At 38.1% G+C, this 23817-nt stretch overlaps 1 protein-coding gene across 1 annotated transcript in view; it reads right to left on the bottom strand.

Moving 5' to 3' along the window:
• myg1 (myg1 exonuclease) overlaps nucleotides 1-23817 on the bottom strand; it is a 33990-nt gene that overhangs the window by 5091 nt on the left and 5082 nt on the right. Inside the window, exons 3-6 of the mRNA XM_088089111.1 lie at nucleotides 11894-12053; nucleotides 10050-10199; nucleotides 6539-6661; nucleotides 5610-5791 (exon numbers count right to left, since the gene is read on the bottom strand). Coding sequence (XP_087945237.1) covers nucleotides 5610-5791; nucleotides 6539-6661; nucleotides 10050-10199; nucleotides 11894-12053 — 615 coding nt within the window. The remainder of the gene's footprint in view (nucleotides 1-5609; nucleotides 5792-6538; nucleotides 6662-10049; nucleotides 10200-11893; nucleotides 12054-23817) is intronic.

Below are 23817 nucleotides of genomic sequence, written 5' to 3'. Positions count from 1 at the left end.
AAGCTATTCCACCCTCCTCCTGGGTCTTTGGGCGACCCACTGTGTATCAATAATGAGACGAGTCAAACCCGAGATAAAAGCACAAGAGCACATACTGTCACAGGTTACATCTAAAGAACACGGTGGTCAGGTGGATCTGTGGCTTAGAGACCGACTGCTGTGATACTGAGGTCTTAAGCTTAGCGTGAAGATTATAAGAGATATCACATCTGCAAAGTCAGTTTGATCTATAGAAACCTAAATCACACATTTATCTCAGAGGGCTTTACAATCTGTAAAATATGTACAACAACTACAATTGATTTGGTGAAGGAAAATTCGACAAAACGAAAAAAGGGAGAAACCTCAGGGAGAGCAATGTAGGATGGATTGAAAAACTTTAAATAGATGCCACAAGTAAAAAAAGCACAGAAAGAAGCAGCAGTAATAGAGTAACTCTGTGGGGAATCAGAATGAAAACATTAAAGTTACAATCTGTAACATTTTAGTTATAAATAGATATACCGCTACACGGTTGTATGTCTCAGTGCATCAGTCAAGTTGCACTTACAGTTTACATCTACGTCTGTCAAAACATGGACGCGTCACACACAACTTCCCCCCGACAGCACAGATCTACACAATCACTACAGTTTCAAGCTGGACACAAAAACATGTTTTATGAGGTCACCATGACCTTTGACCACCAGATTCTAATCAGGTCGTTCTTCAGTCCAGTCGGACATTTGTGCCAAATTTGAGGAAAGTACCTCCAGGCCATCTTCAGATATTACATTCACAATAATGAGATGGATGCAAGGCCACAGTGACCTTAACTGTTCAATACCAAATTCAAATCAGCTCATTGTTGAATCCAAGTGAATGTTTGTGTCATTTTTGAAGAAATTTCTCGAGGCGTCCTTGACGTATCCCATTCAGAAGAATGTGGCGCATGAAGGGACAATCCGATAACATGATGCACCCGGCCTCAGCTATCGCCTGCACAGAGGCATAACTAAAAACATTTATGATGCTAATTATCCAATGGCCATAATTTATTCTCTATATCGGGGTCTTCAATGTTTTTCAAGCCATGGACCCTTTAGACAATGCAGAAAAGGAGCAGGGACCCCAAATGCATATACTGTTTAAAACTGACTTGCATATTAAACTGGACCCATAAAAACTTGTGTCAGCCTCAAGTGACTTCGTAAATAACATTTTTTCCAGGACACTTGTAAGTTTTTGGTCTGGTTCCTGTTTTTTTATCTTGTGTAACATTGATGTTTTGTATTAGGTGTATTGGTGTAAATATGGGAAACTAATATAACAGCATATATGTTGTTCCATATCCCTGCCTACTTCCTTGCTTAGACTTCAGGACTGCAACTGAAATAAGTGACTTTATGCGATATCCTGATGAATTTTAGTACTGTGTGCATATTTGTGTATGGTAATTTATTGAATAAAATTGATTAATAAATGTATCCAGCATGGCTGTTTTTTTTAATCTCTGTCTTTTTGATCACTGTTCACTCTCCTAATGGTGTATCAGAGCTGTGTTAATTTACAGCTAATGCAAATCAAACTCTTCCTGTCACTGATAAAACACATGGTGACTTTTATTCTGAAGTAGTCAAAGGAATCGAAATGCATTTGTCACAGAGGTTAGTACATAAAGCATAATACTGAGTACAAAATGAGTGTTATAAGTTAGAGTTTCAATGCATAAGTTTGATATAGGTTAGACAAATTTCAGACTTAATTTACTCTCATTTCCTAATTGATTTTCATAAAAAACGTTTGCTCAGGGGAATTTCTACAAACAGAAAACGCCTTGAATCCAGTAAGTGGAAATTATATAGAAAATGTCACTGCTGTAGAAATAATCATTTTCTCGTTGACACTTATTAATAAACCTACATTTTCTACTACATTTTCCCTCTGGGTCATTTTGCATTCTAGGTGAATGAAATTCGGTCCCTAAAATCACCCAGATGTGGGGTTGGGATTGACAGATATTATATAAATCGCAATAATAATTACCCACCCACAAAAAAGAGTGATTGAAAGCTGAATGATTTGTGCTCCGGGGGAAATAACAAATAAGAGTGACGATGTCAGACAATGCGGTTCTATTTAATTTTATTTTGTGTAAACCCAATTAATTAAAAACGACCCTGAACGACTGCTGAGCACGCTGCATACAAAAAGTTTGCAGGTTCTTTTATAATTAGTTACACGAGTGAAAGAGGTGAGAGGGCACTGTACGCTCAGCGCAAGCAAAGATGGAGGTGAAATAGAGAACATTTCAATTTCCTATGATTCATACAGCTTGGACATAACTACACACACAGAAAACTGAGTGTGCGACTTCATCAGACAGCGGTGAGAGGTATGCAATTCTGTCACTAAGTAAATAAATAAAAAAAAAGATGTTAACGAAAGAAACAAAAAGGTCACAGAGATTTGTGTTTGAGAAGTGAGGGAACCCACTGTGTCATCCTGCTTTGTTAGAGAAATACCATTTATGAAAGGGGAGAAGGTGGTACAAAACAGAAAAGGCATATCAGATATTTTTTTTTCAGCACTGAGGAGGGACCTTTTGGCTTAGGGGAGGGGAGTAGAATTTCAAATGGTTATATTTTATATTAAACACCCCTGAATCACAAAATCTGCCAGCAGACGTGAAATCATATTTTCTTTGCAGAAAATACCAAAATTACACAATTTATTACAGCCAGAAACTATTAAATCTGATTTTATGGCATCTGATTTTCACATTTCTGACAGTCCTCTAATACATCATGAGCAGTGAACTTTTTTCAGGAAAACAAATCTATACTAAAAATAGGGATATTTCATGAAGTCATACTTCATTAGGTAGCTACAGCTGATCTAATGTGCTGTCAGTGGTTTCTGTTATTTTAACCAGCTACCATTGGATGAAAATGATGTTCATCTCTACTCACTACTAATATTCTTCCACATCAGTGCACATGGTGAAGACTCACTGCTACCTTTTTGAAAAGCAGAGATAAATATCAAACAGCATAAGTCAAGAAAGCAACATAACAGTTGGACAGATTTTCTGTACCAAATGCAGTGTTGAGTCAGTGAAAGATAAAACTGAAAATGTCTTTTGTGGATTACAATGCGATAAAGCAAGTATCTCCACAGAAGATACAGAATAAGCCCGTGGCACATTTCCTCGGTCATACATTCATAATGTGTGCTGTATGCTGAGAAGCAGTCAAACAACACACCAACGATGGTACTCCAGAGGGTATGCTGATGACGTTATTAGAGCAGAGTTGTGGGTTGGAGTGTAAGAGGCTTCTCACATAAACAATTCCCCTCAAGAGGTACAAGCACAGACTTCAGAGGTGTTAGCCATCTGACAAATTCACACAGAGGGTCTTTGTCCTGTCATCACTGTCATTATGTACAGAGAGGCAAGACAAGAATGCTAATGTGACTTAATGAGCATGGATGGAGGCATCTTTTGCTTAAGTGTCAGGCTTGAGGGTTTGAGGGACCTCATTATTGCTAAAAGATTCAGAGATGCGCCACAACAACAGCAGCAGGGACTGGTGCACAAGGCGAGGAAAGATTTATTTATATGTATAAGGGTATAAGGGTTTATATGCTTTATGAGTTTAAAAGTCCATGAGAAGAAAAAAATTAATGAGCAATTCATGAAAGGAAGGAAAACATACAAGAAAATAAAAGTATCAGAAATAAATAAAATGTTAATTAAAGTAACAGCAAACACATTACTTTAACAGCAATTAGAGTTGAAGCAGAACTCCAATATTCAGGATGTTTGTTTTGGATTTCTGATGAATAAAAACTAAATGTTGCTCTACTTGTTTTATGAGCAGACCAGTCCCAGAAGAACTGAGATTTCTGGAGAACCAGATAACATAGCTATTTTGTTCCATGATCAATTTAGTGCTTCATAAACAAGTAAAAGTGTTTTTTATTCAATACTTTGACACAGATAGATGGTGCAGTGATCTGAGAACTGGATTTATGTCCTCCACTGACTGAAAAACTCAACTGGCAGCAAAGCGGTTCCAAAGCGGTCATCCAGAGTACGAAAAAATAAACACGGGGACCAGTTTTTTTAATCATAATAGCGGCGTCACTGTAAGTTTTCATAGTATGCATAGTATACTGCGAAGTTTTGCCAGCTTCCAATTTCTTAAATCTATGACTTAAAATCGAGTGACTTAAAAACTCGCCATTGACAGTAGCTTGACAGTTTGAAAATGGCAGGTTTATGCAGGATGTCCCATGTCACACAAGTGACATTTCTCTCTGACCAATCAGAAATCTGCAGTGTTTTAAAGCCACCTTTTTAGTATCAGCTCAGCTCAGTTGGAACCTCAATTGACGTGGTGCCAAAAAAAGTCCCAGATAGCACGTGCAACTTTTGTTAATGGAAAACCAAAAAAGAGCAAGTCAAGTTGAGTCGTGCCGTACCATGCAAATGAAATGCGGTATTAGTGTTGGTTCAGTAAGGAATCATGGGTAAATTTGTGACAAACTGGCTGTTAAAATGGTGGCCTGACTCTTAACTACACCAACATTGCTGATTTGATTGTAAGTAGTCAAAGAGAGGGATTCAACGTGACCTTTCTTCTTTGTCAACAAAAAAATCTTTGTTTAACTTGAGAACTCTGGCACATCCAATTTCTGACTTTTTTTCAAGCTCTTATTGAAAGATTAGATGGGATTAAAAAGACTCAAAGGTGAGTAACTTTTAAGTGGCCCAAATCACGCACATTATGAGAGGATCATGAGTGGTAAATGGTGAATATTTAATTGAAGAGACTCCGCTGCTCAATAAAGCATGAATCTCTCATTCATTAAAATTCAGCCTCAGAAAAATCTGCAGCATTGGTAAGTAAGAGGTTGTAAATAAAAGTGTCAAATTGCCCAAAAAGCTGGCGTTGTATATCTGACTGCTTGCTGTATTTGGAGAGAAGGCTGTAATACACATTAGAAAAAGACAAACACCTGAGTGAGAGGGGCGGGTATGGAAAAAGGGCTCAGGTGTCTCTGTTGAGGTGTTGAGTGTTTACATCCTTTCAACTCCTCAGAGAGAAATGTGAGAACAAAACCCCTGCTTAAACTAAAGGATCATCCTCATCCTACAAACAAGCGTTTCTATCCAAGCAGGAGTTGATCTCTCACAGGACGACATGTCAATCCTCCGTGAGCAGTTGTCAAATGGCCCGATAAGCATGAAAGCTAAATCATACATCATGATTCGTCTCCATCGCCAGAGCTCAACTCATTCCAACACGTCTGGGAGACTGTGAAGCTGCGCTTGTGGAGCTGTGCCTGTCACTGTCTTTTCCACGAACGTACAACAAAAATCCCGTCTGGAGAACTTCTTGTGTGTGAGTCAGTCTCACAGCAGTCCTGCGAGTTCTGCATGTTTAATTTATGCCAAGGTAACTCATGCGAGCTGCTCCCTTCGTACATGATATCATATCAGATCAGTTGTACCTCACGAAGCAGAAATGCCATTTAAATAACCTTTAATTAAATCTATCTAAAAATAACCTTCAGGTGAAGTCGCACTTGTATTTATGTATTTAGAAAAAGAATTAAAATACCTGTTCTGGAAGGTGTTGAGTCCAGCGGGGACGCACTGGACCCTCCACTGTCCATTCTGGTCGGCGTAAAGGACAAACTTGATTGGCGTCTCCACCTTGAGCTCCTTCTCCAGGGTAAACAGATGCTCCTTCCAGGGACACCCGCCCTGGGAGAACAACACCACCTCCCCACTGGGATCTACCTGGAAATGAGACGAGAAACGTAAAATTGTGTTTTACTAATGTGCAAGATAAAAGACAGCAGAGCCACAGCAGCAGTCTTCTGTGTAATGTAGGATTTCTTAGAAAAAAAATGACAAATATTATATTTAATGCTTTACAGATCAATTGAAATTTGACATAAACAATATAAATGGGTCCATTTGTACTTCCTGTTAGTGTGTGTATACGTGCTGCACCTGGGCAAGTGTGTGCGTTTGAACTCTGCCTGTGTACACTGAGCAGACTTTACGCACTTGTCCAGATGCACGACTCGTCCGTGTGTGAGACTGTTTATGTAAAATATGTTAAATTATGTATGTTTATGTTTTAAATAGTAAGGTTTAAATGTATAATGTATAAATGAGACTTGAATTACTCTGCAACAGAGTTTGTAAACTGTTTATTTTGCAGTTAATAAACGCAGACCCTTTTACTCCAATTCATCAAGAATTTTCTCAAATTTTGCATTCTTAGTTCACCGTTAAGACAAAGAAGAAAACCACGTTTTCCTCACAAATTCAATTTAACACAAGGTGAACACCTGATGTACACATGATGATTTTGTGGGTGAAGTACTGAACTACTTTACTGCTCGCAGTCTTTAAAAATAAGGTTACATGAATGATGGACAATCAATTATGACAGCTTCAGAAATATCTTTATTCGGGACCTATACGTGCCAATTTACAATGTTTAAAAGGACAAAAATAAATTTGACAGTCTTGTACCTGATGCCTCCCATTTACAGCTTCCTCCACCACCGCACGAGCTGGCAACCAGGAGGACTGGTAGTACTCCAGACGGTCCAGAAACTCCTCCCCAACCATCTTCATAGCCTTTCTGAAACCCTCCTGATAAAAAAGTTCACACATACAGTACATGCATCAAATTAAGTGGAAGAATGAGATATTAATACTGTATCTTTGAAGCAAGAAGGCGAGTGCAAAATACCGTATTGTAAATCTAAATGTGGACAAACAGCTTTTTCTATAGAGGGCTCTATGAACTCTGGAACACATTACCAACTGAAACCGAATTGATTCAAGACTTAAAATCTTTCACAACAAAGGTCAAGTGCCGGTTTAAAGCAAACCAGAGCTGTACGCACTCTTAGCAAATTGCACTGAAAAGTTTTTCAGTGCAGCTTCAGTGTATTATTTGAAATGTATTGGTGTATTTTGGCATGTGTATTTCAGCATATGTATTGTGGTATATGTATTGCAACTTGTGTGATGTGGTATATGTTTTGATGTACATATATATTGTGGTATATGTCCTGTAGTATGTGTATTGCAGTATGAGTATTTTCATTGTGCCTTCCATGTTTGTATTGTAGTGTGGTTTTATAATGTTCGAAACTCAATATTTTAATAACACTGTAGATCTATAAGATTTGAATTGATAAACTCTATGTACATCGGTCTCATACTCTCAACTGGAAATTTGTTAAATTGCATCCTTCCTATCAAAAAACTCAAATACAAGTTCAGTCTTTCTGACTACAGACTTGACCTAATAAGTGAATTTAATGAATAAAAACTGCTAATTTTAGTTCATCCACCTCTGTATTTCAGTACAGTTTCTTGTCAAATACTTAAAGTGAGACTGTGTGCCAGATAAACCAAACATCTCCTTGCAGCCCTGCCACATCTGCCTCCTGTCATGTCCTGCAGAAAACTCAGTCTGACCTCATTCTCTCATAGTCTCGTGAGCAGAAACTCAAGAGAGCATGAGAAAGAAAGACAGACACAAACATATGCTATCACAAACACATGCACACACAGACACGCACAGTTTGTCAGGCAGACGTCTGATCTGCATGCATCTCATTGTGGAGGTGTCCCTGAATTTTAACAGTCGTGGATGGAAAGGATGAAAATCCATTAAGTTGTTCAATTATCACATACAGCCACTGTGGAGAGTTCACCGGGCCAGTCTACCTTTAAAACAGTTTTCTATAAAAAGCCTTTCTCCTTTTTTTCTGATGCCTCTGAGCTATCTTGCCTTGCGGTGTGAGTTCGTGGGGGACTGGGAGGAAAAGTGCCAAGCCAAGAATCACAATCATGTGAATTGAAATGCAATAGGCCAGCTACTCCACAGAGACAGCCCCAATGATGGAAAAAAATGGTTACCATGTATAGAAAGCTAGACTGCAGGTATCATCATGCAGGAAACAGGTGCTGGCTCCCAGCAGGCATTCCCCTCCCGCACTAATGACAGAACAGTCACACTCGGCTTTTCTGCCATTTCTGGGTCTCTGTTGTTTCTGCACAGCTCTGAAAACTGACTGAGCTGCCTTGCACATGTTCACTGTTGCCTGCTCTTACCTATCTTGCATTTTTGTTTCACTGAAGGTTGTCCTTTGTGTGTGATTATAATTAATGATGTGACAAAAAAGCCCTTTTTTTACTATCAATATAAAGATGTCAAACAAAGACTTCAGGTAAAGGTCTCATCCATGTGACAATAGACAAGGTACTGAGTCATCAACAACAAAGTTTCCTTGAGCTGATGTTTTCTGTTGATGACTGGTGTAATTTTGGTTTTAAAGACTTCTTTGTTGTTCAACTTAACAGCTCACCTCAAACTCAAGAATATATAATTTTTTTCATTATACCTGTAGTGCTGTTTATCCATCTAGATTGTTTCTGTGTGAGTTTTCGAGTGTTGGAGATATTGGAAGCAGAGATGTCTGCCTTCTCTCCAATATATACGGAACTAGATGGCACTCGCCAAAAAAAAGACATTTGATAAACTCAACGGTAACGTCTCTTTCCAGAAATCATGACCTGGTTACTCAAGATAGTCCACAGACCTTGTTGTGAGTTAGATTCCATTAACGTTTTGATCTTGCATGAGCATTTCATCCATGAATAGGTGCATGCTTCCTTCTGTGCAGGTTGGTGGGTGTAATTCGGTAGACAGAAAATAGTTCCTACATAAAACTGCTCACAACAAGGTCCGTGGATTATCTTAAGTAACTAGGCCATGATTTCTGGAAAGAGACATTTCTGTTGAGTTTTTCAAACATATTTTTTGGAGATTTGGCCACAAGCCATCCAGTGCCATTATATTAGAGAGAATGTAAATGCCAATATCGCCAAAACTTAGCAACTCACACCCAAAAAGGAAAAATATGTATTTTTGATATGAGGGTGAACTTGTTCCTTTAACTTTCTGTTTTTTGTTGTTGTCTGTCTGGGATCATGTTGGATATAATGGGGCTTCAACAAACAATAAGGGGATCAAGTGACTGGTCAATTTACAAAAAATAATGAGCAACTACTATGATAAATTAATTAATAATTAGTAATTCTTTGAGCAATAATGCCAAATGTCAATCTTTCCCAAACCAATGATTTGTTGCTCTTTTACATTTTTTTTTAATTAACTAAACAAATAATTGTGAAACTAATCACCATAATAATTGATAATAAACACAGTTGTTGTGGCGCCTTAGAAATTTGTGTTCCTTAATTTAACATGTTATCACCTTGGATTCAATGTGTCTTGTAGCTAAAAATCCCCTCTTTGGATGCTAAATGTCAACTCTGATCTGAGTAGAGCAAAAGAGAAAAAAGGCATTACGCCTGTTTAAGTCCTTTGAATAATCTGGCAACCATTAAAGAATTTGTTTAGCATTACAGAGTTATGTCTTTTTTTTAAACAGATATAATAATTTACCCAGCGAAATACTGTCCTCAAGTCGTACTGTAGGATGGAGGCGATTATAAAACACATTTATTGTATCCACAGAGCAGAGCCTTTGATGGTCATAAAACCTGCTGCTGTTCAGTATCCCGCTGTTATTGAGGAAATCTTGATGTATACCATAGCGAGGGAAACCTGATTTATTCTTGTGAACACAGTTTTCACACATTCTCACACCTCCCTCTAATGAAATGTCTTGCAATGATGCAGAGACATTCACTTGGTATATTCATCAACATTAACTCCCTCGACTAAATCTATCCACTTACCCTGTAATCCTAAAATCCAAAGGAAATAGGCAATATCCGCAAACTGAGGGGCATTTTTGATGTTTCATTCCTTGTAAAGTCATGTGGCTTTAAAATTAAAACTACAGGCACTCTCATATCTTCTTATATAATCTGACATCACAGACACATTAAATGTAACCCGTGACCTTAAGTTTAAAAGACATATGATAAAAATGCTGCATCAGAACAGTCTGTGTGCTAAGTACAAGTACACATTCACACTCGTGCAATTCCTCACCTCAGTGTCCTGACTCTTGCTGTTCCAGCGTGGGTTCAGGTGGCCGACACGTGCGCTCAGCGTGGTGGAGACAGAGTAGCGGGCCTCCCCATCACACTGTGAAATGCCGTTGTCTACAGCATCCACTTCCTCCACGAAGTTCTCATACATCTGCAAGGAATTGAAAGAGACACGTGGAACGAGAGGTTAGGAAACTGTAATGACATGGGGAATGGCTGTTTTATGTTTATGCTAATTTTAAAAAGGAAGAATTGACTGTCCCTTTTTCAAGCCAGAGAAGTTAAGGAAGACGGGACTTTCAGGAGAGAGCAATGTACTGGGATTACATTATTCTGATTGAAATCCATTTGGTCACAGTGTGTGGGCAGTTACTGAGGGCTAAAGTGCACAGCTCGGTCGTTAAACCAAAAGGAAGAGACAAATTGCTTCTATTTTACAGTTCAATGGCAAACCTCCAGAAAGATGTAGAAGAGGAGCAGAGAAGTAGAGACATATTTAGGGCTGAAAAGCCGACTCCTCAGTACATCGGAAGGCCAATCACCAAACAGCTGACACTTTGCAAGTGGCTTACAAGTGGAACTAAGTTTTGGGGCACAGATAGAGATTCAGTTTATCTAAACTGGCTGAGGACAAGACATGCAACATCATAAAATAAATAAAGCCCCAGCTGTGAGTAAAAGGATTACATGGGGCTTAAACAAACTGTCACTTCAAAAGGCAAATGATAATATGAGTTAATGGTGCTAATATTTATGGTGACCTATGATTCGGCTGGATTAATGTGCCTGGCCATCATAATGTTTTGTGTGCTGTGGCCTGGCAGAGGAACTTCGCCACATCCTGTCTGCATCTTTTTTTAATACACTCTACTGCAAACTGTGTGACAAAGGCTAAATGTCACAAACTAAACTTTCATGATAAATAATCTCCGTGTTCTGCACACAGGGACCAGCAGTGAATGTAAATGAGTGCATGTATTCTACTCAAGTACAGTATTTAAGTATGATGTTCAAGTACTTGTAGTTTTATAGAGTATTTCCATTTTCTACTACTTTATACTTCTACTCCATTACATCTCAAGAAGAAATATTGTACTTTTTTTTTGAATGAGTGTATTTCTACTCTATGATTTACTACTTTTACTTGGAGCTACAGTTAATAACTTTCAGAAAAACATCTTTAGTCATATTTACTGAACTGTCACCACATGCACACAGTATTATATGAGTCAGCGAGTCTGTGAAAAAAAATCATGTCCCTCCACCTCCTCCTCCTCTTGCCTCTAATACCATTTGTTAAAATCTACTGTAGTTTACGATAAACAGCCACTCAGAGCTGAGGAGTCTCTAACACAGACTTGGCAGCTGCATTAAAAAATACAAAATTTGAAATATTTTTAAAAGATTTTTTTTTCACAGATCATCTTTCTCTTGAACTTCAGCAAAAATGAAAAAAGGTGACTTTTATTATCACCGACTGCAGCTTAAAAGGTCCAGTGTGTAGGATTAAGTGGAATCTAGCCAAAAGGTCGAGGACTGAAACTTCTCCCATGTGTGAAGTGTGTAGGAGAGCTATGGCGGCCAATGTGAGAACGCAACTGTAGGTAGATATAAAAGGCCTATTCTAACATAATTAAAACGTAGCAATTTTTATTTGCAGGTGTTTATAAATAATGAAAACATAGTAATGGATATAATATTCAATTTCCACCAATATGTTGCCCCTATATTTGTTTTTGATGCGAAGGCGGCGAGGGGAAGCATCTGTCTCCAGTGTGCTGTGAATAAAACACAATGGTCGCTAATCCACTGCCGGCTATATATCAGTTATCTTCCTCCTCTCACCTTGTCAAAGAGCACCTCCAGCTGCTTGTCGCCCTCCTTCAGCTGCGTCAGCTGGGCCAGCAGCTGACGACCAAAGTGTAGGTAGACCAGACCGGCTGAGCTGAGCTTGGTCACCCATGGCTTCTCTGGACACAGACTGTGGAAATTCTCCGCAAAGGTCCTGAACAAAGACAAGACATTATGTTAGCCGACTGCAACAGAAATAGAAATTGCCTTTTAACAGGAAGACAATATTCTATTCACAGTGGGTGAAAATGGTCATTGTATTAAAAAACTGCCCAGAGCTTGTACAGTATGTACAATGTCAGCCAATATTGCTCAATATTAAGTGGTTTATCTGACTCAAACTAAATGAGGGCTATAACTAATAAATCTTTTTTTACTATCAAATTATCTAGTGATTTTTTTTTTCAAATGATTGATTTTAAAAGGGAAAACATCCTAAATAAAGAATTCCAATATGTTATGGCCAGGGCCTTGTAAAGTTCAATTATTATTTGTGAAGATGAGCTACTGTCTCTGTCTAAGCCAACAACCACAGAAGTCTGAAACATGTGAGTCTGTTGTTGCTTCATAGACAATGAATGGGAGTCTGCTTTTGTGTTTTTTTATACCCAAATGAGCTTTATTCTATTTAGGTCTTCTCAGTTCTGAAATGGAAAATGTGCCCATATACTCAGATCATTCCCAGTGTCATCTAGAACATCTTTCACCACTCACTGTCTACGGAGCAGCTCTAGACTTTATGTGACACAAGGTCAAAATTGGAGTTTTAGCACTCTAGTTTTTAGATTTGCAAGTGTTGTTCTTGTTAACTAATATTTTTGGACTGTCCACAGGAATAACATAAATGTATTCTGAAAATGGGTGTAGTACCTTATTAATTATTTAAATGCCATATTTTTGTTGTAAACTGAATATCTTTGGCTTACGGCTTGCTGGTCCGACACAAAAAGAAATTTGAAAACATAAGTTTTCATAAGTAGGGAAACTCTGATTGATATCTTAAACTACTCTTAAACTACGTTTTTCACATTTTATAGACATAACATTTAATCAAGAATGGAAATAATCAAAAATCTATTGCCTCCTTAACAGATTTAGCAGTGAAGAGAATTAGAAGAGTTGCTTTGCTTATGTAATTTTTTAATTAAATCAAATTATGAGCTTAAGTGATCACTTGTTTGCCAGGTGTTATAGCAGTACTGACTACCATGTCGCTAACATTTAAAGGAAATGTAAAAGAGCTTGTAGTAAAAAGTAAGAAACACTACATAGTCTATAGGCAGACAATATCTAACCAATCAATACTAAAGCCAAAGCTCAGGACATTAATCTTTTGAAATCTGAGAAAATCGAGAGAAGAAGGCAATGAGCAATTTAACAAGAAATGACCCAAAATATAGCAAGAAATTGGTGAAAAGCTACAAAAAGCCTTTAAAATAATGATTATAAAAATTGTTAAACATTTATTCGCTAGCTTTAAAAAATAGAAATTCTAAATCTACTAAATCTTGCAATTTGTAGGTCATTTCTTGCCAAGTCGCTCATTGCCTTTTTTCCATTTTTTTAAAGAGATTAAACCAATCTGCTCAGAGCTCAGAGGTTTATATACTTTTGAAAGACATCTTATTGCAGCACAAGAAAAGTAATGTCAATCCAGGTTTCAAAAGGTTTAACATCAGTGTTCTGCTTATAAACAGACCATTCAACTTATATTATAGGATGTCAATCAGATATCAATAAAAGGCACATGATCTGCACAATGACTGTACAGCTTACTTGATGTAGGAGTCTGTGGTACAGTCCGATTTGGAGTAAAAATCCTTTATTAATTGATTAAAAAATAATGCATTTTTACTTAGAATCAGAGTTTCAGACTGCAAATGTATACCATCGATTTCTAGATTACGTAAGCTGGACAGTCATTGTTTTTAATTCTTATGTGACTACTTGCCCAATGCTTGAAGAGAGCCTTATTTTTGAACTATCACTTATTGACTTGACCAAGTGCAGCTCTCTCTATTTCTTTCTTCATTGTCAATAAAAGGGGACTTGAATCCATAAATGCTCTTCAGCTTCAGAGAGCGTGTTTGCATTGACCAGAGAGAGAGCGAGAGAAAGCGTGCTCTGGCGTGAGAACACGCGAAGAAAAACCACCGGAGGTCTCTCCTCAGCCACGTGCTGAGATGGGTGGGCTCCAGCACCCAGCCACCGCTGGTCATTTAATTCAGGCTTAATTAGGATGCTTGGGCTGCAGCACAGCGGAAAACAGACCGTCAAATGAATGAGTGACATGCTAGGGAAGCAGGGGGTAATCACAGCCATTAAAGGACTAATTGGCCAAGCTGAGGCATTTCTATGCTGATTATCAGGAGATGGAAGTGAATGAGCGAGAGGAAAATGATAGATTGAAACGGAGAATGGCTGAAGAAAATTTCCAGCACACCAAGGAGAGTTCCTCAAACGACTGGTGTGAAGTCAAAGATGGCAAACTAGCATTTACCACATAGGACGAAATCAAGGTAAAGTAGGGGATAAAACCAAGAGCTGGGATGATTTTGGCAAGAATTGAGTAATACTGACTACGATTCCCGTACTGCACCAGCTGCACCACATCCTTACGCTTATTAGAAAGAATGGCTTTATTGCATCCTGTGTGCACAAAATGATGCTGCATGAATCTGTCCCCTACTTGACGCCTCAGAAGAGATATTCAAGCACCTTATGAAAAGACTGTTGTAACTGGTCAGTAATTTCCCATCATTCTGAGCACAAAAGTCCCATAAGTGATGGGAAAATTTTCTTGCAGAGGGAGAGTTCCTGTGGCAGAGCAGTTTGGGCTTACATAAGCTTTAAAGTCGACTTTTTTTTTTAATCAAAATAATGTGACAAGATGGGCTCTTCAGCTTTAACTCATCGCTCCTGTCATAATGACCTTGGTCTGTGTTTATTTCATTCATTGAGAACATTTTGTCCATCTATGCCTCTCTGACTACTGCTGTTTTCCTTGTGGTTGTAAACAAGCAAAGGTCGAGGAACGCTCCTTTCTAATTCAGTTAGATCTGACTGTGACCCTCAGGACTGTAGAGACGACTACATGACTTTATAGCGACACTTCAGAAACTGTAATGTCTCTGACTCTCTGCTGATTTAACCCCTTCTTTTCGCAGGATTAGTAAGATTTGAGAACAATTTAATATTTGTAAGCCAGTGCTTTAAGACTGGGGTTGGCATCGATCCTTCCGTATTAGATTTTTAGGAGAGGAATTATCAATGTATTCATTTTTACTGTGTACACACGTTGCATTAAATATAAGATGTAATTTATTGTTACAAATGATACATCATATACAGTATATGTGTTGATCACCAAGAGAAAACTTTAATGCCACATTCATTTAATGGATTTATGTGTATGGAGGACTATTAGGGCCAGGCATAAGAGGAAAACTGACATGTGGAAGTTCTTTTTTTTTTTGTTGCATTACCAGAATAACGTCAAAAAGTGGAGAACAGAGCATTCAGTATTGTTTGTTCTTGCATTATGGGAAGAAAGTCGAAATCTTTCAAGATTAAAGTCGAAGTTTTAAGACAATCCCTGTATTCCTTTTTACTGTGTACAAATTTTAAGTCAGATATAGGATGTAAATTACTGATACAAATGATAAACAGAGTATGTGTTGATCACCAAGAAAAAAATGTAATGAATAGTGTAAGTAAAAGTACTTGAGCCAGGCATAAGGGGAAGAAATGAGAGGAGAAAGTTCTTTTTTTACTTTGCATTACCAGAATAATGTCAAAAAGTCGAGGACTAAGTGGAACTTTCAGTATTAGTGAAAGGGATATAAAGGAGGAGGATTTCTTTTTTTGCACTGAGAGAATTATGTCTAAATGTCCAGAATAAACTTGACATTTCAGTTGAACTTCAGTGAATAAATTAAACAAACCTCTACAAAATGCCTTGTGTAGATAGATTGGGGAAATTGTTCTTCAGAATCAGTTTTGGAAACAAAGAAATTATTTCTCTTATAGCGCATAAACACAGTTTGGTGATACGTATAAGGACTTTCAAGAGATTGTGCAGAAAACTTCATCTGTGCAGAAGAGGAAACAGCACAAACTTGGAAGAGGTGGCTGCATTCGTGCGAACTGAAATGGCTGGTAATGAGCAGAAGTGAGGGGAGTTGACTTTTCTCCTCATTGACTCTGTCTTGTCAAAATGCAAAAAAATACTATCATTTTCCTCTGATTTTATTTTTTCTATATTCTCTAATAATAATAGTAATATTTGTTGTTAAATCAATATTTGTTGTATTTTGACCATGCCCTGCCCTATGGCTTTGTATTGTTTTTTTGTTATTATTATATGTTTTGTGCTCCATACCATGTCATTATGGTCATGAACCATATAAATAAATGGAAGCAAAGTTCAAAGAAACCTCCTCTACTCATTTTTCCATTACTGAGACCATGTTATCATGCGTTATGCAGTTTTGGTGAATACAAGGAAATGATGACTCCACAGCCAGTGAAAGAAACTTGAATGATGTCACAACACCAAGGTGTTTAGCTATTACATTTCTCTGCTGGTGGAGCTACTGCAAAATGCTGACCACATTCATCATTGTTGCAAAAATGTGTTTGCTTGCTTTATTTTTTTCCCTGAGTGGGAGCAGTGAGTGCAGTTTCTACTGTGAGCGACCTCACACACAGTCTCTACCAGATCTAATCCGTTGTGCTTTATTAACCTTCAGTCAGTATTTGGAGAACATTTCTCATGCCTCCGACTCTTACAGCCTCTTCCCTGCTTAAGGAACTTATAAGAAATGTCAAAGATAAAAGTTTTCCATAGCTACAGTTTCTCACATTCCTCTTTTTTTTGTCTTCAGGTTTGAGTCTGAGGGGAAATCATTGGTAATCACATTAACTAAATAGTCTTTTCCAAAGTTTGGATTAAAGACAAGAAATTATTCCTTATTAACTGTCTTTGAAACTGTTTTTAAAGGAACAGTTCAACATTTTGGGCTTTTCTTGGCATAAAGACTGGAGACGGCTAGCTTGGTTTTGTCTGAAGGACTACTTCTTGTTTTGCGGGGACTTTTTCCTGAATGGTCGCAGTGACTTCCTGTGGCATAGATGGTTTATAAAGATGGATGACCCCTCATGACTTTCTGCCACAGTACAAAAATGAAGCCAAAATATTCCCTGCCATCTTGTACTGTTGTCTTTTGGAGTCAGAGTCTGCGCTGTATTCATCGAGAAGCGGAGCCACAGTATCGCGTTCCCGCCATCCTCATTCATGTTAGTGGAGGGCTAAAAAAAGTGGCTCGGCCAGTGAAAGTCTCTGGTATGCTGCTCTGTGGGCCCAAAGATTTGGAAAATCCGGGTAATTTTATACCAAGAGGGTCAAACTTTTTCAGCTTAATGTGGCAATGAGCAGATTTCATAGTAATGACCAGAGGCTTGCCTCCAAAGCTGTGTCCAGTTCTTTTTATACATCCATTATTCCCACCCACACAACCTGCTGACCCAACACTGACTGACACACACAGCTGTCAATCACAACATCAAAATGCCCATTTAAAACAAGAAATAACTAAATTAAACTAAACTTATCGGAGAAAAACAAATCTTTAACATACAGCAGTGTGATATGAACAACACAACCTGACAGAAACAATTGTTGGGAAAAATGTATTTGGTTTGTGCTTTGATTTTTTTTACTTTATGATCTATACTGCAGCCTGCCACTGGGAGGTGATCAAGATTTTTTGCTTCACTTTTGAAGAGCTGTAATGTTTATCTTTAGATATAGTCATTGTGCTGGAGTCTTGGTTGGTTGCTCGGCAACTTCACGGTGACAACAAGCCTCTAGTCAGTGAGAATAATGGCGAAATGGTGTTTTTACTCTTTGGTTTGTGACATAATGGTTTGGTTTTGGAGCTCATTGTCATCAGAAATTAAAAGTAAATTATCATTACAGTTAATTCACAATGTTTAGTTATTTCTGGACATACGTATGTATAAATATTTCTTCTTTACTTTACACTTTGTATTGCATCCTATGTACTTTCTGGTTTTGTTGTTTTTCATTTATTTATGATCATGTTTAATAACCAGTTACTTTTTCAATTTAGGGGTTATTGTTTATTTTTTCTTCATTTTTTTTGGGGGGGGGGGGTCTGTTTGCATGAGCTTCTGGCTTCTTGACCTCTCCTGACACATTTTCTGTTTTTCTGTTTAACTGGATTTTATGCAGTGTAAACTGAACATGTTGTTCAGTGAGCCATGAAGGTGCTGGTAGGGCAGATTTAGTTGCTTTTGGACAGAAGTTTCCTGTCTATAAATACTAACCTGACCAGCTACTGGCCACAGCTTCATATCAAACAGATCTGATAGTAGTATCAGTTTTTTTTAATATAATTATCAACAAAAAAGTAAATAAGCATATTCCCTAAAATGTTGAACCCCCCTTATATGGTTTAAATTCAAGGCAGGCTCTTGCAGTTCTCACTGTGATGTGCTGATATTGCTGTCAACTTCATCTGTGCACTGTCACTGTTCTTAAATTAAAATGAGGACTCTTAATTGTTCTCGAACTTCCTCCAGCACCCGAGCCCACTTTCAGTACATCCCATCTTGTGCATGTGAGTGACAGCCACATTCTCCTGCGGCCCCTGACAGTGTTGTGGCAGCCACTGTGCCTCGTGAACCAGCAGCAGGGGGGCATTCAATTGAAAGAGCACTAATTATCACTAACCACCTGCCAGGAAGAGAGCCCTGGCATATCTTTATCACCGTGGTCATAAAAGCTATCACTGATTATCATCAGCACATTAAGCTGACAAGACATCTGGAATTGGCTGATTACTCAACGTGATGAGACTTTGAGTGAATGAAATCATTCGGACGGAATTTTGGCAGGAAATTCAGCAATAAACAGAGCGTCTTCCTTCAGGGTCCAACACTATTCAAGGATGTCAGAACGAGAAGCCACAGAGAAATAAACTCTCATCCTTCCACTTCAGATAATGTGGATATGATTCTTTAAACTTTGATTTCTGGACAACAACAAAAAAAAGAGCAACAGGTCCGAAATCCTGTTTGAGTTCAAGAAGCCACGAGAGGGGAAATAACGAGATTAAAACTTAAAGCGAGGTCTTTAAAGGTTAATGTGTACATCGATACCTCGTGAACACACTGGCCTCACAACATTTACAGCTTAATAGATTTTTGCCAATTCTTCTCACCTGTGAAAACAAAACAGAGCCTGACTGACACTGGACTTTTAGGCGGACACTGATATTAATATTAGAGATTTTATAAAATTAAAAAGAAAAATATATGGACCCATAGCCTCTTTTGTGTCAATATATTATATCAGTAATGGTTTTGATAAGGACCCCTTTTTATTCAGACAACCTTTGTTTAGCCTGTCCAAAATGCTAATAACCTGTTGTTTGTTTGTCTCATCTTATTTGCTGCTGCTTTGTTTGAACTTGTCAGCCCTGTGCTGTGTAATTTTGCTATCTGTCTCTTTTGTTTTTCATATTAAGCACCTTGTGATTTTTTGGGGGAAGGGTGGTGTTATCTGTGAAAGGTCCTGTCCAAGTAATTTTTAATTCCTTGCAACTCGCCCGTTCGTTTAAATGAGAGGAAGGCGGCAGAGGTGAAGCTCACCGCCTCCCCTCTATATATTTATATATATTTATATATAGGATATATATATTTAAATAAGAGGAAGGCGGCGACTGGAGGTTTTAGATTTTGTTATTTTGTTATTATAATTATAATCATAATATAATCATACTGTAATTGTATTCAGTTCTATTTTTCATACTGAACTTATTATTGGTTTTTTATACCATATATTATCATTGTTTTTGATACTCGGTACTTCGATGAAAAATCTGTTTTGTATTTATGAAAATGAAATTATTTGCCACTTATACGATGAATGCCAGTATTATTGATTTGTTTATTATTGATTGTTTTTCGCCAAAACCTAAATCTTACAGGGTCGCATTGAACACATCATGAGAACTTGACTTTCGCTTAGTGCTCATTTTAACTGAATGGAGCTTGAAGGTATCATTAAGTGACTCAGTTTAACCTCCGTCAGTCTTCGTCACCTGCTGTTGATACATTGCAGTGATTTTCGGCTAATGGCTGAATGTAAACAGCTCCTCCGACGTCCACTATGTAACCGTCCATGGTGACTGATGTGTGTGTTTCTTTGCCACCCACCCACCCGCTTGGTTCTCTGGTCTCCACAAGGTCAGCCTGGCGCAGTCTCAGTCAGTTTCGCGCTTGCGCTGCGGGCTCGGACACTTCTGGCTTGTCCGAGCCCTACGCGAAACAGCTGGCCCGCAACATGTAGCATGAAGCAAGGCGCTGCCAGCGGCTGGGCCCCGGGCATCAGAGCAGTCCAGCAACACTCCCTCCAGAGACTGGAGGGAACGATGATCTGAACGCAGACCAGGGGTTCTATTCATAAACTCTCTGAAACAGATGGTGACATCATTGGTGATGTCACAAGGCATAATCCCTGCCTTGACTGGTGACATCATTCATGATGTCACGGCACATAAATCTTGCCCATGAAGCTGGACTGCTGACATCATTCGTGATGTCACGGCACATAAGTCTTGCCCATGAAGCTGGACTAGTGACATCATTTGTGATGTCACGGCACATCAGCCCTGCCCATTAACCTGGACTGGAGGTTTTAGATTTTGTTATTATAATCATACTGTAATTGTATTCAGTTCTATTTTTCATACTGAACTTATTACTGGTTTTTTTATACCATATATTATCATAGTTTTTGATACTCAGTACTTAAGTGAATTTATTTATTTTTTTGTTTGTTTGTTTGTTCATTTGTTTACTGTATTGAGTGAATTGTATTTTTTGATTTTCATTATATTATATTGCAATTTTTTGTAATTCCTCACAATTTTTTTGACTGGATTTATTTTTATTTGCACCTACTTATTTTTTCTTATTTATTATTAGATGTTTATTATATGATGTTACTTTAACCCCAGAATTCGATTATATTACAACCACTTTTGCTCTTTTTAAACACATTATACAAAGAAAATGTTGTTTTTTTTCTGAATAAATGGATGCATTTTGTTAACATACTCTATGGTCTATAATGTCGTATCATTTTTTGAAACAGCATTTCTTACTGTGACTGTTAAAGGGTTTGAGAAGTCTCATTTCAAATGATACATTTGATTTATCTTGTAAACCAGATGCTCCCAGGAATCACAGACGATATCGATGAAAAATCTGTCTTGTAATTATGAAAATGAAATTATTTGCCACTTATACGGTGAATGCCAGTATTATTGATTTGTTTATTATTGACTGTTTTTCGCCAAAACCTAAATCTTACAGGGTCGCATTGAACACATCGTGAGAACTTGACTTTCGCTTAGTGCTCATTTTAACTGAATGGAGCTTGAAGGTATCATTAAGTGACTCAGTTTAACCTCCATCAGTCTTCGTCACCGGCTGTTGATACATTGCAGTTGATTTCGGCTAGTGGCTGGATGTAAACAGCTCCTCCGACGTCCACTATGTAACCGTCCATGGTGACTGATGTGTTTGTTTCTTTGCCACCCACCCACCCGCTTGGTTCTCTGGTCTCCACAAGGTCAGCCTGGCGCAGTCTCAGTCAGTTTCGCGCTTGCGCTGCGGGCTCGGACACTTCTGGCTTGTCCGAGCCCTACGCGAAACAGCTGGCCCGCAACATGTAGCATGAAGCAAGGCGCTGCCAGCGGCTGGGCCCCGGGCATCAGAGCAGTCCAGCAACACTCCCTCCAGAGACTGGAGGGAACGATGATCTGAACGCAGACCAGGGGTTCTATTCATAAACTCTCTGAAACAGATGGTGACATCATTGGTGATGTCACAAGGCATAATCCCTGCCTTGACTGGTGACATCATTCGTGATGTCACGGCACATAAGTCTTGCCCATGAAGCTGGACTGGTGACATCATTTGTGATGTCACGGCACATAAGTCTTGCCCATGAAGCTGGACTGCTGACATCATTTGTGATGTCACGGCACATCAGCCCTGCCCATTAACCTGGACTGGAGGTTTTAGATTTTGTTATTATAATCATACTGTAATTGTATTCAGTTCTATTTTTCATACTGAACTTATTATTGGTTTTTTATACCATATGTTATCATTGTTTTTGATACTCAGTACTTAAGTGAATTTATTTATTTTTTTGTTTGTTTGTTTGTTCATTTGTTTACTGTATTGAGTGAATTGTATTTTTTGATTTTCATTATATTATATTGCAATTTTTTTGTAATTCCTCACACATTTTTTCAACTGGATTTATTTTTATTTGCACCTACTTATTTTTTCTTATTTATTATTAGATGTTTATTATATGATGTTACTTTAACCCCAGAATTCGATTATATTACAACCACTTTTGCTCTTTTTAAACACATTATACAAAGAAAATGTTGTTTTTTTTCTGAATAAATGGATGCATTTTGTTAACATACTCTATGGTCTATAATGTCGTATCATTTTTTGAAACAGCATTTCTTACTGTGACTGTTAAAGGGTTTGAGAAGTCTCATTTCAAATGATACATTTGATTTATCTTGTAAACCAGATGCTCCCAGGAATCACAGAAGATATCGATGAAAAATCTGTCTTGTAATTATGAAAATGAAATTATTTGCCACTTATACGGTGAATGCCAGTATTATTGATTTGTTTATTATTGACTGTTTTTCGCCAAAACCTAAATCTTACAGGGTCGCATTGAACACATCGTGAGAACTTGACTTTTGCTTAGTGCTCATTTTAACTGAATGGAGCTTGAAGGTATCATTAAGTAACTCAGTTTAACCTCCGTCAGTCTTCGTCACCAGCTGTTGATACATTGCAGTGATTTTCGGCTAATGGCTGAATGTAAACAGCTCCTCCGACGTCCACTATGTAACCGTCCATGGTGACTGATGTGTTTGTTTCTTTGCCACCCACCCACCCGCTTGGTTCTCTGGTCTCCACAAGGTCAGCCTGGCGCAGTCTCAGTCAGTTTCGCGCTTGCGCTGCGGGCTCGGACACTTCTGGCTTGTCCGAGCCCTACGCGAAACAGCTGGCCCCCAACATGTAGCATGAAGCAAGGCGCTGCCAGCGGCTGGGCCCCGGGCATCAGAGCAGTCCAGCAACACTCCCTCCAGAGACTGGAGGGAACGATGATCTGAACGCAGACCAGGGGTTCTATTCATAAACTCTCTGAAACAGATGGTGACATCATTGGTGATGTCACAAGGCATAATCCCTGCCTTGACTGGTGACATCATTCATGATGTCACGGCACATAAATCTTGCCCATGAAGCTGGACTGCTGACATCATTCGTGATGTCACAGCACATAAGTCTTGCCCATGAAGCTGGACTGGTGACATCATTTGTGATGTCACGGCACATCAGCCCTGCCCATTAACCTGGACTGGAGGTTTTAGATTTTGTTATTATAATCATACTGTAATTGTATTCAGTTCTATTTTTCATACTGAACTTATTATTGGTTTTTTATACCATATTTTATCATAGTTTTTGATACTCAGTACTTAAGTGAATTTATTTATTTTTTTTGTTTGTTTGTTTGTTCATTTGTTTATTGTATTAAGTGAATTGTATTTTTTGATTTTCATTATATTATATTGCAATTTTTTTGTAATTCCTCACAAATTTTTTCGACTGGATTTATTTTTATTTGCACCTACTTATTTTTTCTTATTTATTATTAGATGTTTATTATATGATGTTACTTTAACCCCAGAATTCGATTATATTACAACCACTTTTGCTCTTTTTAAACACATTGTACAAAGAAAATGTTGTTTTTTTTCTGAATAAATGGATGCATT

This window comes from Plectropomus leopardus, chromosome 2 (genome assembly GCF_026936395.1).
Source record: "Plectropomus leopardus strain MGB_pleo_1.0 chromosome 2, ASM2693639v1, whole genome shotgun sequence".
Taxonomy (NCBI): Eukaryota; Metazoa; Chordata; class Actinopteri; order Perciformes; family Serranidae; genus Plectropomus; species Plectropomus leopardus.
Note: the sequence above shows the minus strand (reverse complement) of the source record. Positions and strands in the feature narration are given on the sequence as shown.